General features: G+C 36.7%; 1 protein-coding gene across 1 annotated transcript in view; it reads left to right on the top strand.

Moving 5' to 3' along the window:
- ASIC5 (acid sensing ion channel subunit family member 5) overlaps positions 1-16,114 on the top strand; it is a 31,555-nt gene extending 15,441 nt beyond the window's left edge. The window contains exons 4-12 of the mRNA XM_063336114.1: positions 3,224-3,530; positions 4,965-5,196; positions 6,338-6,457; positions 7,400-7,549; positions 8,141-8,288; positions 9,822-9,878; positions 12,166-12,334; positions 15,154-15,245; positions 15,915-16,114. Coding sequence (XP_063192184.1) covers positions 3,224-3,530; positions 4,965-5,196; positions 6,338-6,457; positions 7,400-7,549; positions 8,141-8,288; positions 9,822-9,878; positions 12,166-12,334; positions 15,154-15,245; positions 15,915-16,114 — 1,475 coding nt within the window. The remainder of the gene's footprint in view (positions 1-3,223; positions 3,531-4,964; positions 5,197-6,337; positions 6,458-7,399; positions 7,550-8,140; positions 8,289-9,821; positions 9,879-12,165; positions 12,335-15,153; positions 15,246-15,914) is intronic.
- Positions 16,115-17,500: the final 1,386 nt, after the last annotated feature.

Below are 17,500 nucleotides of genomic sequence, written 5' to 3'. Positions count from 1 at the left end.
CATCAATGAAAATTCAATCACAATTAAACTTTAGGAACGCAAAAATAAAAATGTTGTACTGTATTTCTGCTATGCAAGAGTTTAGCTTCCAGCTTCAGTTCTTCCTTCTGGGTCCTGTTGCCATCTTTTTCCTCGCTTGATCAAAGAGCCTATTATTATTATCTTTCACTTTCCTGCACAAGTAGTTATAGATTGTGGTCAATTACCTGCTGACTAAAGTGTTGTGATTTTTTTTAAATAATAATTTAAATTTAGCATACAGTGTTAACATTAAAGATATTGTGAATTTCTAAGGTTTTTAGATAAGCTTATAACAGTATGCCCCTGGCCATGTATTCCTGGTTATATATGGAGGGAAGTAATTTCTTCTTTAACAGCATTGACTAGAAAAATCAGGCTTATCTGACTAACCACAATGGTTCTTAGCACTTCTCCAGTAAACAGTGTTTCCTGAGGAAAAGCATCTGCAGCTCATCCTGAACACATGAGCTACCTTAGTAGTTCTTACCTGAACATTCTGTATTTTGCTCCAAACACCTGGTTTTCTCCTGGACGTAGATTCCTCTCATTTAGTTACATCCTTGCTTTTTTACTTATCCATCCATTAATCATTGGATCTTGCATATTGTTTTTGTTAACGTCTTTGACAAAAATATTTTTTTACTGTAGTGCCCACATTAAATGTGTCTTGTGTTGCTACTAAAAGAACATAGCTTTCTCACGACCTTATTGTTTAGCATGTCTAAGACCTAATGTCTGTCTAAGGTCTTGCAAGACCTTACCGTCTATCTGGCAGCAGCTTGGATGCTCTCACTCACCCCCAGCTGTTCCAGCTTTGTTGATTATACAGCCTTAGCCCAGATATGCACAGCCCAAGTTTTACAGAGCATAGGATGAAGAGTTAATAATTTATAATCTCACACTCACTGATGTTATTTTGGTGTATTATTTTACTTTTTATTAACTCAGATCTGAAATAACCATTCTATTATTAATCATATAACTGCAAGGTGCCTATTCCTTATAAATAGACCAAATGCCAAAGTAAATGGTTAGTCCTGACTTACACATTTCATACTATTTTACAGTCCACCATGTGAGAAATTTCGTCTTAGAAATTTACTACTTGACCCTATGTAGTTAATAATATTTTTTTTTAATTAGATAATTTTCTAATAAAATCTAAGAGTAAGGATACTAAAAGATTCTCTAATAAAATCTAAGAGTAAGGATACTAAAAGATTCTCATCTAGTAGCAGTTTTAATTCCTCTGGTGAAAGACAGTATGAAAACAGCAGTATGATATTAGATAACCTTATGTATTAACAGCAAAATTTTCACAGTGAGATAAAACATCATTTCCTATTTACCATAGTAGCCACGCACAAGAGCTAAAATACATTTTATTTTCGTATTTGCATAGATTCTAAGTTACACTTCTGCTGATTAAGCTTACTAGGGGTTTTTGATGGCAGTGGACTTTCATGTGGGGCCATGCTACTGTTCTCTTACCTAGCAGAGTGCGTATAGTAGGAATAAACACACACAGAAAAGGAGAAAAGGCTCTGACCTGCTTGTGGCCTCTTGTTGGAGTCTGTGGGCAGCAGATGCAGACAGAAGCCAGGAATGTACTTTGTTCTCCTGTTATTCAGGGAACACGCAAAGTCCTTGTCTTGCTGCACATGCTCCGGTGAGAGAGAAACCTATGAATGCCACCTATCTCAGGTGCAGCAAAACCAGACATCCACTCCATTCCAGTGCGATGTACAAAAGCACACATGGCTGAACAGCTTCACAAAAGGATCCAATAGTCACTAGAGCTAGGACACAAACTTTGAAGTTTTCCAGCAGAAACTTGTTTCATGATAAAAAGGGGTCACAGTAAATTACACCAGTATTGATCAAAGTTCTTACGTAGATCTTTAAAGAACAGCATGAAGAAAAGTCTTTCCCTTCAGAAACATTTTGAAATCCAGGACCATCTGGGACTTCATTATCCTAGTCCAGAGCCTGTGCAGAGACCAAAGCAACATCCCAGAGTGCTGATGTGGTCACGATAGCTTTGGCAGATGACTCTTACACCCCTTTGCTCCTTTGCCCAACTGCAATAGCCTCAAGTAAATCAGTCTTACAAAGGGACTTCTTACAGTCTTACAGTCTTCTCTTCCTACAACATGTCACACTATTAAATCTATTTTTTTGGTTAAAAATGGAATTAGGGGAGCATTCAATTGCTGTTAAACACTGATCTAAATAATGTATTTTCAGATCCTAATTATTGTTGTCTCACAAACATTCTTTGATTTGCTGTTCTTATGGGCTTCCTTATTGACAGAATAAAGCAGCAGATAACAATCTGTAAATGAAGCACTTTGTAAAGAGACTGGTCCATTTATGACTAGATGCAGGAAAGGTCTTACTGAGTTTCCCTCATTTGGATGTTTTGAGAGAGAACGTTCTGTTCAAATCCATGCTCAAAAGATCATTCAGCAAAAAGTGTAAGAAAATTACTACATTTCCAGGTATTGATTATATTCATTACTATTATAGCTCTTAAGCTTAGAATTTAAAATGTTGACTATTTTTTTTTAATATCAGTTTGTAGAAACCATGGGGAAAATGAAAACTAAAATCATTCCCATTTCAAAGTTATAGAATCGGGCTAGTACAAACCTAAAGAAAAGAGAATAGATTTCCTTTTGAATCTGTAACCTTTCAAGTTTTATCCAAAAACTTTTAATGATGAAAGAGTGAAATTCCCTTTCATCTAATTCCGTATCATTCTCTTTCTACCATATTTCTCAGAGCAAGTACGAAGGACCAGGCCTTTAACGGTACGTTACTGTAAGAATCAGACGCTTAGCCTTTTACAGTAGTTTCACAGCAACCTGTTGTTTTAGATCACTGAGGTATGTCAAAACCCAATCTTTTCCACAGAAGTAGAACTATTCTTTTATATTCATGTGCTTAAAAATTTGTGTGCTTAAAATATTGCCCGGTATATTCTGTTCTCAGACCAGCACTGAGCTAGTCTCTGAGCACACAACTCTTCCAGGGCTCTAGACCGTCCTCAGAAGCAAGTTCACTACTTAAAGAGAGAGTTTGCAATTAAAGAGAATTTTTACAATTGCTTTCCTCTATCATAATTACATGTTTTCCTTTCTTAAGTACCATTTAAATGCTAGTTTAAAACTAAAGTGTTTTCACTTTGTTCACCATTAAGGAATATTGGAAAAGATACGATTGTACTTAATAAAGAAACTGCTGCCACATTTGGAAGACAGAAGGAAGTACCATCAGGAGTTTGCCTCATCCACTTCGTTTCATGGAGTGCATAATATTGTCCAAACACGGAGCAAGACTCGCAAAGTGCTGTGGCTGTTAATAGTGGCAGGCTGTCTTGCTGTTGTTGTTTGGCAAATCTGCTGTCGATTCATCTACTACTTCAGCTGGCCAACCACAACTACAGTGGTAGTGCAGTATGTGGAAAATGTCAAATTCCCTGCTGTGACTTTTTGCAACTTGAACAGGTAAAAGTTATGTTTGTCATTCACCCTTGAGAGACAGCACCTCTTTATTTGAATAATATAAAGTAGTAAGATTCCACAACTTTCTTGAAAAAAAGATCCCACATAAATCAAGGAAAATATGGCTCTGAGGGGTGTGTCTTCCACACCACCATATGACATTTAAATGAAGAAGAAAATAGGAGAATCAAGGAAGAGAGGTTGTTTTTTTTTAATCTTCTCCCTCCTTCAGATGAGCAATTGCACTACAGATTTTTAAGTTTCAAAATATAACTTTGAGTAGAAAAACCTCTCTGGTGCTGTTCTATGTATAAGTGTATGTGTGCCCTGAATAAAGTCATCCTGCGTCATCCTGCACTGCGGACAGACGTCCCTCTTGATTACAGTAGGCTGTGTATTATAAAAATCTCTCTCTCCTTGTAACTACATTGCGAGTAAATAGTCAGCTACCGACCATGGCAGTTGTCCGCTTAAGTGTCAGTTTGCTGTCATATCCATCAGTCGTTCATGCTGTGCTTATCCTTCCCTCCCGGTTTTGGTAACCAGTTTTTTCATTGGCAGGACAAAGGAGCACAGATTTATCCTTGTCTTTAGTTTTTGACTCAAATTGAGTTGTGCAGAGTTGTTCCTACCAATCTTCCTTAAGTTTGGGCATTAAGATCTACTGTACAAATACACTGATATGTTTTTAAAGATAAGATTTCATAAAATGGCAATTCTAAAGAACATGGTATTGCAGTTTCATTTTTATTCTCTTACAACTGTTCTGTGAACCCTCACTTTACTTCAAGGACTTCAATGCTATACATCTAGGAAAGCAAGCCCAGCACCAATGTGTTTGAGATTTTCAAGTGGATTCTAGGGGTAAGGATCACCCTTGGTTTATACCACTGTGTCACTAGCCACAGAGCTCGTGAGAAGGCAGACTGTCTCTTTGCTGGGTGTAGTGCCTTAGTAAAGCAGGCACATGAGACTACTGCAAGTGCGCTTAGAAATCAATTTTCTAAATGGAAGACAGCTTTTTTGAAAGAAACTGCTCCTCCCAGCTAGTCTCCTGCATGTAAATGCAATTGGTCAGGTTGTCATCAGTTCTACAACTCTGGTTGTTGGCTTATGCAGATGGCTAATCTGCTCGCTTTGTGGTTGTTTTATTTTTTATTTTTATAAACAACAACACCCAATAGAAATGTTTCTAACACAGTCAGCCAGAATAGCCCTGGGAAGGTGTCTGTTTTCAGGCATGGAAAATACTTTCCTAGAAATGCAGAGTATATTGTTTATTCATGTTGTAGAGATCAAAGGGCAAAGTGGTGACAAAGAATCACTTACAGTTTGTGAGCAGACAACAAACTGTGACACAGATTTGGCAAGAGCAGCCTTGAGATCAGTCCTATAACTGCAGAACTCCAAGCAATTCTTTCTCCTTCCCGCTGACAGGTTTCAAACTCACGCAGTAAGCAACCTCAGAATCATTTTTGTAATTTGGAACATCGTGTCGGGAGTTCTCCAAAAATTTGCTACAGAAGATAAATATTCTCAAGAGCTAAATGATTTCCTCCATGGGAACCAGAATTTCAGCATCAAAGAGTTTACAAGGAAAAATGGGTTTTACCTGAACAGCAGCACATTGCTAGAATGTGAATTTTTTGGAAAGCCATGTTACCCACAGGTAAATATATTTATTTTACTAAAACAGTAGCATAGAGGGGATGGGAATGTATTCTTACCACTCAACTCGGGACATCTAGTTTTGCCAGCCACTCCCCCTGTTTTCCCTTTACAGTCAGCCAATGGAGAAAAAAAAGTCCTGCTTTAAATCACCCTGAGGACCCCAATTCTCCCACTGCCTGCAGAGTCAGCCTGCTGGACTCTCTGAAGTGTAAAAGGGATTTCAGCCTAAATTGCTCTCTGCCTAGCACCACTTCTGCATAGACAGCAGCCTTTGAAAGCTGTCAAACCTCCAGGCTGTATCTAACAACCTTTTCCATAAATGGCCTATAACGAAGGTCAGTTTGAATGGAGTTTTTTGCATGGTTGCATAGTTTTACTGTTGAGGCAAGAATATAGACAGCCAGGGTAGCTATATGCAGAGCCCACAGGAATTTTAAATAATGAGATTAAAATAGCCCATCTTTGGGAATTTCAGACAACAGCAGAAGAATATAATATTCTGTTGGGACATATGTTGATTCCTCCATACGGCAATTCCCAACTTAAATAGAGAACATGAACAGAAAAGTCAGCCCTATATTCTTTCAGATTAATCTAATTTTTAGATATGCTGTAGCTTCTAAAATTAGGCATTGGAGAGTTCTCTTAACTGGAAGACACTAGTGCTAATAACTAAAACTAAAGCAATGAGATGCAATTATATTAGCAAATGTTTTCAGTCAAATTATGAGGTAGCTTTGGGGAAAAAATGCAAATATTGTACTTTCATATGTAACACGACATCTAGTTTTGAAACAGCCTTCACTAAACATCTACTGGAAAAATTAAACAAGGTGTTTTTTGAATGTATAATTTCTACAGAATGCAACAGGTACAGAAAAGCAACAACACCTCATTAAATGATTCTGAGCAGCTCATAGGTATTAATAAACAACGTGAAATTTCTCCTATAAACTTCATTTCCTATAGAAAGGGATGAAATCCTTTTGAATATTTCCATCAATTACCACTTTTGTTATTGTAATATTTAGCCCTGCCTTTGGGGAAAAAAGCAAACCAAAATAGTAGTCCCTCTCTTGTATTGTGACTCGCTAATGAAACTTCAAGTGATCTTTCTTCCCTATTTCCATTTATTGAAGGACTTTGAACATGTTTTCACTGAATACGGAAACTGCTTTACTTTTAATCACAATGACCTTCCAGCAAGAAGAGTGAGTTTGTCTGGAAGAGGCTTACATTTACTTTTTGATGTCCAACAGGTACAGCTATCCTAATGATTATAAACAACAAATAATATAATAACTTATAGATAAGTAGAGGTGTTTGTTTGGGTTTGTTTTTACACAGACCTTCAGACTTTCGTGCACAAAATTCTGTATCAAGACTATTTCTGAAGGAGAGGGTATTTTAAAGGAAAGATCTAATACAGATTTTAAAACTCAGAATTAGTATTGACTCTGTCCCCAGCTAAATGGTTCTAAAAGTTGTGAATCAGCAGATATATGTATATATACACAGTTCACCTACAATCAAAACAAATCATCAGGCACTTCAGAATAAAATAATTTCATTTTATTAAAAGGCACAGTAGGGAATGTTGTATGGTGCCAATTTCTAAGTAGTGCTGAATTTTAGTTGGAGCGGCTGTAAGTGCTCAATGACAGCTAAGATCTGGTCTTTGCACTGTAAATAGTCTCTGACCTTATTAGAATTGTCTTTGACCAACAAAACCCCAAAAACTTAGGGAATATCACCATGCGAGATCACAGAAGAATACTAAAATCTAGCGTGATAAATGCCTTAGACACGCACTTTTGGTCTATAGGAATTATGAGACAGGAGTGACAGGTTCTGGAGAGAGTAATTGAAAGTTTGCTGAAATGTGATGGGTAGTTCCAAGTGAAAGGAAGGAATATCCAATTTATGAGTAAAAGTTCATCTCTGCCTTCTTGCTTTTGAAATTGGGAGACGACAGAAGGAATAAAAAACCTGACAGTTTACAGTAACTGGAAAGATACCCACAGAGGAACTCAACAAAGTAAATTGAAGTCAGTTTGCTTCTATACTTTTGTCTAAATTGCCAAAAAACGTAACTAGAGATACAAGACCAAATAAAAAAGCATAGTACCATTTTAAATATAGATAAAGCTTCAAAGGGTAAGCAAAGCCAAAACTATTTTACATTATTCTTTTTGTATCAGGAAAAATTCACTGATGAACCTGCTCTTGGTCATACTGATGCTGGTATAACTTTTGTTATCCATTCACCCAAAGAGCTTCCACGCTTTGACGGTTTAGGTTTATTAACACCAGTCGGCACGCATGCACAAGTCGCAATCCGCCAGCTGAAGGTAAGTACTTTGTCAATCAAGTGGAAATACTGGTCTTTACTGTCTCTAATACTCGTCTAATGCGTTGTCATGCTTCAGAAATTTTGGAAGTTAAAGTATTTATCAGGCCAAAGTGACGCCTAAAAATAACACTTCCTCCAGACACAAACAATATAGAAAAGATTACTGCTTTTTTTTTTTTTTTTGAGGGGGGTGGATTAATTGGTCTTCAAAATCTGTTTTTACTAAAGTCAGCCTTTCTTTTCTAACATCTTATAGTCACACTGACATGCAGTGATACAAGGACACCACGGCAGTTCTCCACCACCACATTCTGTTACTATTAATGTTGTCTCAGATTCCTAGTGGAATCCAAGTGGAGTGGACTACCCTTCTGTGCTAGGCTGTCTGATTGTGTCCTAGTTTTGCTGTAAGAGAGGGGAGATGGTTTTATAACCCCAAAAGCACACGCTGTAATTGCCTCCAACTAAATCACAACGTTACTGCTTATGTCTTCCACAGGCTTCCTTTAGCACTTTAAAATGTGAGAAAATAGTGTCTAAATTTAAAAACAGAAAAAAAATTATATATTTTGTTATTATTACCCTACAGTCAATTATCCAAGAATACCCATGGGGAGAGTGCAAGCCTGATATAAAGCTTCAGTACCACAAGATTTATAGTACTAATGGATGTTTGCAGGAATGCAAAGCCCGGTACATACAGGACTGGTGTGGCTGTTTGCCATTCATTCTTCCAGGTATTTCACAGGAATGTCATAATACCATACACTGTATTTAAGGATCAACTTGCTAGGATGTTATTGAACACCTGTTCATTGAACAGCAAAAGAGATTGGGCACGTACTTGAGGGATATCTACAGCTGTGATTAATTGAAATTATATATACACTGGGTTTGTTTGTGGTTTTGTTTTTTTGTTTTTAATTCAGAGAAAAAAGCAAGATATTCGATTAGCTCTAAATCTAACATCTGGCCAATGTCTGTTCTTCGAATACAGACCAAAAACCTTGAAAGAAAAGATTATGCCTCAGGGCTGTAAGACCAGTCTGCAGTCTTCAACCTGATGTCCTAAAGAGCTGGAATAAATCCATAAAAAGTCCTAGATTTTCACTTGTACTGCAGAAAACCTACTTTGCAGGTGTTCAGCAGCCACAGCAGAACTGATTGCCTGAAGACAGAAACCGAGGTCCCCCACACAAACCATGGAAAGAGTCTGTCACTAGAAGAGGGCTCTGCAAAAGCCAAAAGGCTGCATGGTGCCATCTAATGAACTTGAAATGCTGCATACAGGTGCATGCTGTAATACTCCCCTTGAGAATCGAGGCATCTTAATCACTCTAGAAATGTAAACCAGTAACTCTAAGCCCTGACCACTCTCATTCCTCCCACCTTTTCAACATTAAAGGTAATGATTACACTGTCACCTCTCCCTGAAGCGAGAGCTGGAACCCAAATATCTGCTTTTCACAATTAGCGGGCAAGAAAACCACTGTCAGGCCCGCACTTTCTGACTTAATGTATTTTTAAATATCCTCAAGCAAGGTAGAACGTTTTCACTGTGAGACACCCGCTGAATAATCTCCAGCCTGTTTGTCTGACAACTCCTTAGAAAGGAGGTTGGCAATCTCCTGGAAACTCTTGTGGAAAGGGATTTGAGATGGAAATTAAGTCTAGGTCTCCCATAGTCAGGGTGAGTGCTTCATCCACTGGCAATTAGATAACACCTTCGCTAACTATGTGCTAAAAGGCTAAGTAATATTTCCATTCAAGGAAATAAACTGGAGTGAAACTGAGGCCATTTGAACTCTGAAGATTTTCCTCTCAGCTCAGGGTGCTATCTTACCCATCAGGTCTCTGAATCATTCTTACATTTTTCAGCAAAAGTTTTGAACTGCATGCAAGGCATAATCATATATTTCATCTACCTACTCTGTTTTTTTTCATTTCCACTAGCAAAACCAGAAATTCCTGGCCTTGGCAAGCTAACACAAAGAGCGAGCCACAAGCTTAAAGGCAGTGGCTGGTACACATAATGAAGATATTTGCTCCAACAGCAAGGCTCCCAGCTCGATCTGTTGTCTCTTTTTTACTATGTACCCCTTTTGGTGTTGGTAACTGCACTATGCCCAACTGAATTGTTTTCTCAGTTGTATAATGATAAACATGAAGTGGTGAGAAGGCTTTGATGACACTGCATTTCATTTAGTACAAATAGAGCTACGGGTTAGATTGTTAATTGAAGTTCCTAAAGTTTTTTGTTTATTTTTAAGGAAATGGAACAGAATGTGATTTGCTGAAGTTTTACAATTGTGTTTATCCTGCAGTCTGTAAGTAATAACTTCATATTAATTTTGTCTAAGCCAATTCCAAATAGTAGACAATATCTATCAGTTAAAAAAAAAAATACTGGAAGTAATAGTGAAATACAGTACATCCCAGTTCGTTTAACATTCTGAAAATAGAGAGCAGACAGACCACTAAATGCATGAAAATTAAAAAAAATAAGAAAAACAGACACAAAAAACCCCAAAACACAACAAAACCAAACCAAAAACCAAGCAACCAAAAACAACAACAAAAAAAAAAAACAAAACAAAGGAAAAAAAAGTAAGAATTCATTTATTTTAGTAATCAGAAATGATTCAAAATGGAAGAATGCTCAATTAATCTGTTTTCAATTATCAAGCCTCCGGCTCGCAGTTTTGCTTCTTCATGGTATAATCCTTCTAGCTCCAATGTTGCATTCTTTTTGTTTGTCATAGAAAAGCGAACAGCACAGTAATTACAGGTTTGTTAACTGCTAGAAAATATAATTAAAAAAATCACTGGACTTCAAGGTTTTATCTTTACAAAAGTAAAATGGATTATATCTTGTCAAAGTGCTCCAAATACAATTAATTTCCATAAGCAAGTAATCTGCACACAGTAGATATGAAATTTTTAAGTCTCTACAACAGACTTTCTGGGAAATACTGCAAATGGTAATATGGGAAGTAACTTCTCATGAACTTTAGAAAGCCTCCTTTTAAATTGTGTTGGATTCTGCTACGTAACATGACTCTCCCTTTCCAAAGGAATGGAAGATTAAGATACCAAGTAGATTAACAAGTTTTGGGCACCTGTGCAAGGGTTTATGTCTGTTTTGATTAGGTGTGTGCAACATTCAGGCAACATCTGCTACTATAAACAATGACTATTTCTTTTTCCTGTGGCTTTTTTGAAATCAGTTCCACTAAGTTCACATTCTTACATAATCAGGATCTTTGACAGCCTGTTGTGGTGGAAATACAGATATTCTTTTACTTAATGGACATTCTGTGATCAAGTTTCAAAGAAACAACTGAGCAATAAACAAAAATGACCCCTAAGTCCTACCAAGGGTGGATAGGATTCAGAGCTGGATCCCATAAGGAACTAACATCACAGTGCTGTACACAGTGAACCACCTACAAAGCCTGGCTTGTATGTGTCTGGTCCCCAGTTAAGTGCCAAGTCTCCTTTTACAATACAGGAGAGGATAGACACCCGATAACAAAACCTCAAATGACAGCACACTGATTCAGTATCCACAGGACCTACCACTGGTAAGAGCATTTATTTTAGGAACTCTAAAGGTGGACTAACCAGAATGAAATCCACAACCCTAGCGTACCTGGTGGGTGCCTCAAATCATCAACTAACAGGCTGAGATATCGCCATCCCTGTGGTTTACAAAAGCAAGAAGTCCAAGCACGGAGGGAGCAGAAACAACATCTACCACCACACCAGGGCAAATAGAGCATCACAAGCAGGAGGTTATGGTACTCATCACAGAGTACCGGATGGCTTTGGGTTATAGTTTCTACTTCAGGAAGTATTTATGCCTTACCATTTTTCTTCTACATGAATTTTCTCCAACTTCCACAGATTTCTATAATGACTTCTGTTTCTCCCCACTTTGATGAGCAGCCAGACCTGCAGACTTTTGTGACTTCTCTTTGGTATTTGAAGAAACAAAGCTGTCCCTAAACCCTCTTAGCTGTCTTAAACCTAATTTTCAAATGGCAGGCAGGGATTATGGCAAAGCAAACTTAGTTTACCAAGATTTTTTATGTGGTTATCAGATGACAGTAAACTACAACTGGCATTGCTCTGGAAGCTGTTACTGTGCATTGAAAGGCGCTAGGCAAACATCAAGGTATCAAGATCAAGGATTATATACTTATAACAAATGTATTATATGTATGCAATCAGAAAGCTATCACAGAACATCTTCTGTAACTAGTCTTAGACATCAAATCTTCTGTTGTCCTACTGTTTAACTGTGGATGAGAATAATAGGCACGTAAAGTTCTAATGAAGGCAGAAGAACTTAGAGGTGCTGAATTTCTTTGGGAAAAGTGACCCAAAAAATCTCAGCCCTTATTACTGTGCACCAGCTTCCCGAATGCCAGTTATAAACACTTATTTGTTCCTTCAAAACTGGTAAGAATCCAGTTTTCTAAGGATAATTAACCCATATCTTTATCAATGTCAGTTAAAAGCAATTTTGTGAGTTTTTTTTTTTTTTAAATAATCTTAAAACCATGTGCTTTTCTAGCAACATTATGCAAATTCTTTCTCCTGAAATTTCAGATGATATAGAGATAAAAGGATTATGTACAGTAGGAACTCACAATTCCACTTGCCCTACCCCATGCGAAGAAACGGATTATCCTACCACTATCACCTATTCAAGTTTTGGAGGAGAAAAAGCCATAAAACACTTTTCTACAAAACTGAAGAAAAGCCCAGAATACATTAGGTAATCTTGCTTTACACCTTGTCTAATAAAGAAATGATCAATTACTTCTAAGTGTGCTAACAGAGTGTATGATGTAAATGTGACCTTTTAAAAAAATACTCTTATGTGTGGTATTAATAATGTTGTTTGAGAGATAAAATAATCTCTGAGGCAAAATCGGTTAAGATTTATACATATTCATATATATAAAATATACATAGATACTGCTAAGACCTGTGGATATCAAAATAGATACTGCAATTTAAAAGTAATGTTCTCAATTACCTTCTATCATTGATCTCTTATAACAAAGTTTTTTAGTCACTTTTGCAATTAAGAGTAAAGAAAAGTCAGGGTTATCAAACCTATCCACGTGAGCAACCCATCCAATAGAGAACACAAGTCTTCACCCTTTCACAACTGAAGTCAAGGAACAACCCAAGTACGTGCTATACAAACTTGTTCTCCTTTCTCTCAACCCACTCCCAAAGGAAGCTTCACAAGCACTGAAGAGCGTTATTGTAGCAATACTAAGAGAGAGATTTAAAGAGATTTATTGTAGCAATAATGTCACAAGTTTAATAAACATTTCTAGTGTTAGTAGAATTCACTAATACTGTTTACATTATAGGAGTTATTTAGACAATATTTGTTACAATATCAAATCTCATGAGGTAGCAGAAGAGTGAAATAGCATGGTTCTATCTGCGTGACTGAAAATGCTACACAGCAAAAGAAAGTAGGTTTATACCCGTGAAAGCATATCTCAACAGTATTGACTACATATTTTATCCAGGAAATAACGTTTGAACTTATGTTATGCATAGAGCTGTGTCGCTTAGTAGTAGCGCTGAGTTGACATAATCTGCATACCTCTAAATTCATAGAATAGATATCATATATGCTTATGCTTTAATAGAGCATATGTGCCTTACTGCTACGATATAATAAACTGATGACAGATTTCCTTGCAAATACAAGCATTATATATCCAAAAATAGAATGATTTCCAGATTTTTTTTGCTAGAAAGATACAGTCTAGTTGCCAAAGAGCATTTAATAGTGTTACAGACTGAATTGCCTCTTCCTTACAGATGTAGATGTTACTAGTACAAATAAGTATTAAGACAGGTGCTACATGAACTCACTATACCCACAACATCAAATTATGTTTATAAAAACCATAGAAAATTTGGCTAATGAAACATCTATGAGTATTTAATTGTTTCAGTGACTTCAGTTTTCTCAGTCTTGAAGCCATCAGTCTGCAAATGTTTGCATATGTTTATACAAGAACAGGAACTATATGAATCACAGAATAGTTTGAGTTGGAAGGGACCTTTAAAGGTCATCTAGTCCACCCCTCCTGCAGTGACCAGGGATGTCTTCAACTAGATCGGGTTGCTCAGAGCCCTGTTCAACCTGACCTGGAATGTTTCCAGGGATGGGGCATCTACCACCTCTCTGGGCAACCTGTTCCAGTGTTTCACCACCCTCAGTATAAAAAAAATTCTTCCTTAAATCTAACCTCTTTTAGTTTAAAACCATCGCCCCTTGTCCTATCACTACAGGCCCTATTTAAAAGTTTGTCCCCAGTGAAGATTATGACAATTAAACCTGTTGTTGTATGCAAAAGATATTAATCCTTTGAGGAAGTTTTATCTTTGTTGATTATTTTATTGTCTGTAAACATCATACGTAACCCAGTAATTACTCAATTAAGCAAGCGAAAATACAGAACATTCCCCTGTTACCAAGCCTTAACCAATAGGAATCCTGTCCACTTATTAATGAGTACATATTCTGAACTATAAAATGTAGAGATCTATTGATTTCTGAAGATGTAAGAAGGGAAAAGTTAAACATTTACTGGTCAGTTCTGCTAGCAACTCCATGACAATGGTGGGAAGTCTTATTTAATAGAAGCCATGAGGATAAGGTTATTTTTATTACTCTGTGCTACTTGAAATTTTAGACTTATCACCTAAAGAGATAGAAGTGATCATTTTGTATATCAAATACTTTATTTTCAGTGAATATTCTTAATGAGCTCATTATTACTGTCAACCCAAAAATCTGTAACTGTTCACACTTCTGAAGAATAATTACTACTTTTATTCTTAAAGGTCACAACATTATGTGCGCAATCAGTTTTTGTGTCTATTTTATTCCACAACCATTATGTTTATATTCCATTTAGGAGTTACACAGAATCTTTCTGTAGACACGATATCATAAAGATGAGCTCTTTACTCACACTGAATCATTCCACAGGTCTTGCTCCAACTGAGATTTACCTACTCTCCTATTTTTGCAGCAGACAAGAATATAATTAGGTAAGCGAGGCTACTAACAGAGGATAGAACTAAATAACCAAGTATAGGACAAGGGCTCTTCTGCATTAACATGCTCATTGAAATAAGCACAATTAAATATGCAGTTGCACATAAACAGGAGTAGTAGACTACACTTCCAAGCACTGTATCCACTGTAGATCAGGATGCTCTAACACTTTCACTCAAGCTTATCTCTGTGACCCTTAAAAAGTATATGTCTGCCTCATAGTACACGTCTATCTCATAGTACAGAGCTAGAATTACTTTTTCAACATAGCCTGAAAATCTACTCCTCTGATAATGTCCTGTTATAACTGCTGTTATTAGGACACTTTTTTTTTTTTTTAAATCTTCAGTCATCTAACTAATTTTATTAACTCTCATCTAATTGTTCTTTAAAAGACACCATCACTCTCCCTGAACTTGGTCCATGCTGATAAACGTTGGTAAAAATGAACAGCAGTCCTGACTGCCTCAAGTAATGCTGTATGTATTTGTCATTAGGCAGAACCTTGTGCGTATTGACATTAAATATCATGACCTGAGCTACAAAATAACACAGCAGCAGAAGGCTTTGACTATATCTGAGTTGCTTGGTAAGTGAATGTTTAATACTTATTTATTGCTTATTAATAATTAATCTAAAATTAAAAAAACCCACAAAACAAAACACAAAACACACACCGAAACCAAACACACGAACAAACCTGTTTTTTTTTTTATTATTATTATTTCCCCTCCTGAGTCATAGCCTATGTGGAATTCTAAGCAAAAAGCAAAACCTTTTATATTATAATGGTAATAATCCTGTCTGCCTCATGGGCATTTTTATACTGCCCCCTGTCAGTCCATTAAAGAACCTCCGGTATCGACAGCAGCTAAGTGTAAGAATTAAGCTTGGCACTACTTTACAGCTATATCACACACAGGATTGTAAGAATACTGAAGTTTACAGGATTTGGAGGGGAGACAGAGAACATGGAGAGGAGAAGCACGAGAATGGTTTAAAAGGCATAGAAGTAGGAATTAATTTAAGTATCTGTTTCACAGTAGGATGTGTTGTGTTGTACTTCCTTTATTTAGAATTTTAAGAAACACATTAGTCTTCTCCAATAAACATTCTTAAGAATATTAATTCTGTTTTCTCAAAGTGATGGGTTATGTATATTGAATTTATTTAACACTTGAACCCAACAGGGTTTTGTTTGCTTGCTAGCCTAAACCAAATGCTTAGGATGACATATGTTTATTTCTTTGTATCACAGCTGATGTAGGTGGCCAGCTCGGATTGTTTTGTGGTGCCAGTATGATTACAATTGTAGAACTGCTGGAGTATATTTTTACTAACTTCTGTTGGATGTGCATCTTTCTTCTATTGAAAGCTCCTGAAATGCCTCAATGGAACAATCCATCCCAGAACCAACCAACACACAAGGAAAAAAAGAAGGGAATTCAAGAATGTTAGTGGCTTGTAGAAGCAAAAAATAATTGTTTCTGCAACTTCCCGTCCTTTTTAAGATACAAAGGAGACAGTAATATTTTGCATTGCTTCCTTCCCTGCACTCCTTATTCTTCCTGCTTCTTTTATTGCCTAGAACTATTTAACTGCACTAAATCATTTTAAAGAGGGAACTCTGGAAAGTCTGGCTCTTTTTCTCATGTAAAGAAAAAAGTAATCTTTACTTAAAATTTTATTTTAAAGAACTACCAATGTTTTTAAATAGCATAGCAAGTGATACTGACATACAATGCAATTTAGCATTTCTGACCCAGTTTTTATCTTCTGTATTTTGAGTTAGGAGAAATAATATGCATGCCAAATTAACACACACAAGTTTCTTAACTACCATAAAGGTGGAGCATTGCTATGCTGAAAAAGAAGATTCCTTATTAACGATGAAGTCTTTGCTAGTAGTTTATCACTAATACATGTTGCAGTGAGGGATATCACATCTTTGCCTATCAGAACTAGGAGTGTGCCTAATAACAGTAACTTCTACAGTGTATTATCCCTTTGTCTGAAACACATCAAAACCCCAAATCTCACGAGTCTGCCAACTACTATAGAGAACAGTAGGGCATCTGAGGGGATGGCAAGTGAGCAAACATAGGCCAAGTTCAGCATTTAATGTCATGGAAGCTGATAATAAAGAATAAAGGCTTCATCTAAGTCTTACTAAAAATCAGTGAGAATAAGAATTTCGTGGCTTTGGTGCTGAATCGGGCTTCCTAAACATTTATTCATTTGAAAATGTTCAGAAAAACTTCTGTGCTTTCCTATGTCCGTGTGGGCCTACGGAGCAGGAGTGGTTTATGCTCTTATGTATTTAATCACCAAAGTCTTCTTTAAAAAACTTCCAAAGATGTGTAATAGTGTAGTGTAAATAGACACTCTCCCCCTGCCCAAGCTCACGGAACAAGAAGTGTGCACTGGAGGGGGGTGTTGTGTTCTTTTTAAGTATAACTTCTTAGTAAACAGCATAATCATTTTAAAATGCGAGAGTTCATAGAATAATTTAACTTTCTATAATGAAATTATATGGTACATTTCTTTCTCTAGAATAGGTCTCTGAATACAGTTCTGAACAAATCCATGCCTCCCCAAGTCCCCTGCCAGAATCTATCAATCACAGCTTTTGGTGCATTTGGAGGTGCCAAACAGAGCCTGGATGGAAACCCTTTTAGGGGAGGTAGACACAAAGCAGTCTTGTAAGAGATGAACCCATAACTAATTTTAAGACTACATGGTAAAGGATTACCCTGATTTGAAACATCCGCTTCTATTCAATTAACTATACATAATAGTAATAGATAACACTTTATTTGAAAGCTTAGAGACAGTTGTCTAGAC

Source organism: Chroicocephalus ridibundus, chromosome 5 (assembly GCF_963924245.1).
Source record: "Chroicocephalus ridibundus chromosome 5, bChrRid1.1, whole genome shotgun sequence".
NCBI classification, from domain to species: Eukaryota; Metazoa; Chordata; class Aves; order Charadriiformes; family Laridae; genus Chroicocephalus; species Chroicocephalus ridibundus.
This window is presented reverse-complemented; position numbering and strand designations above follow the sequence as displayed.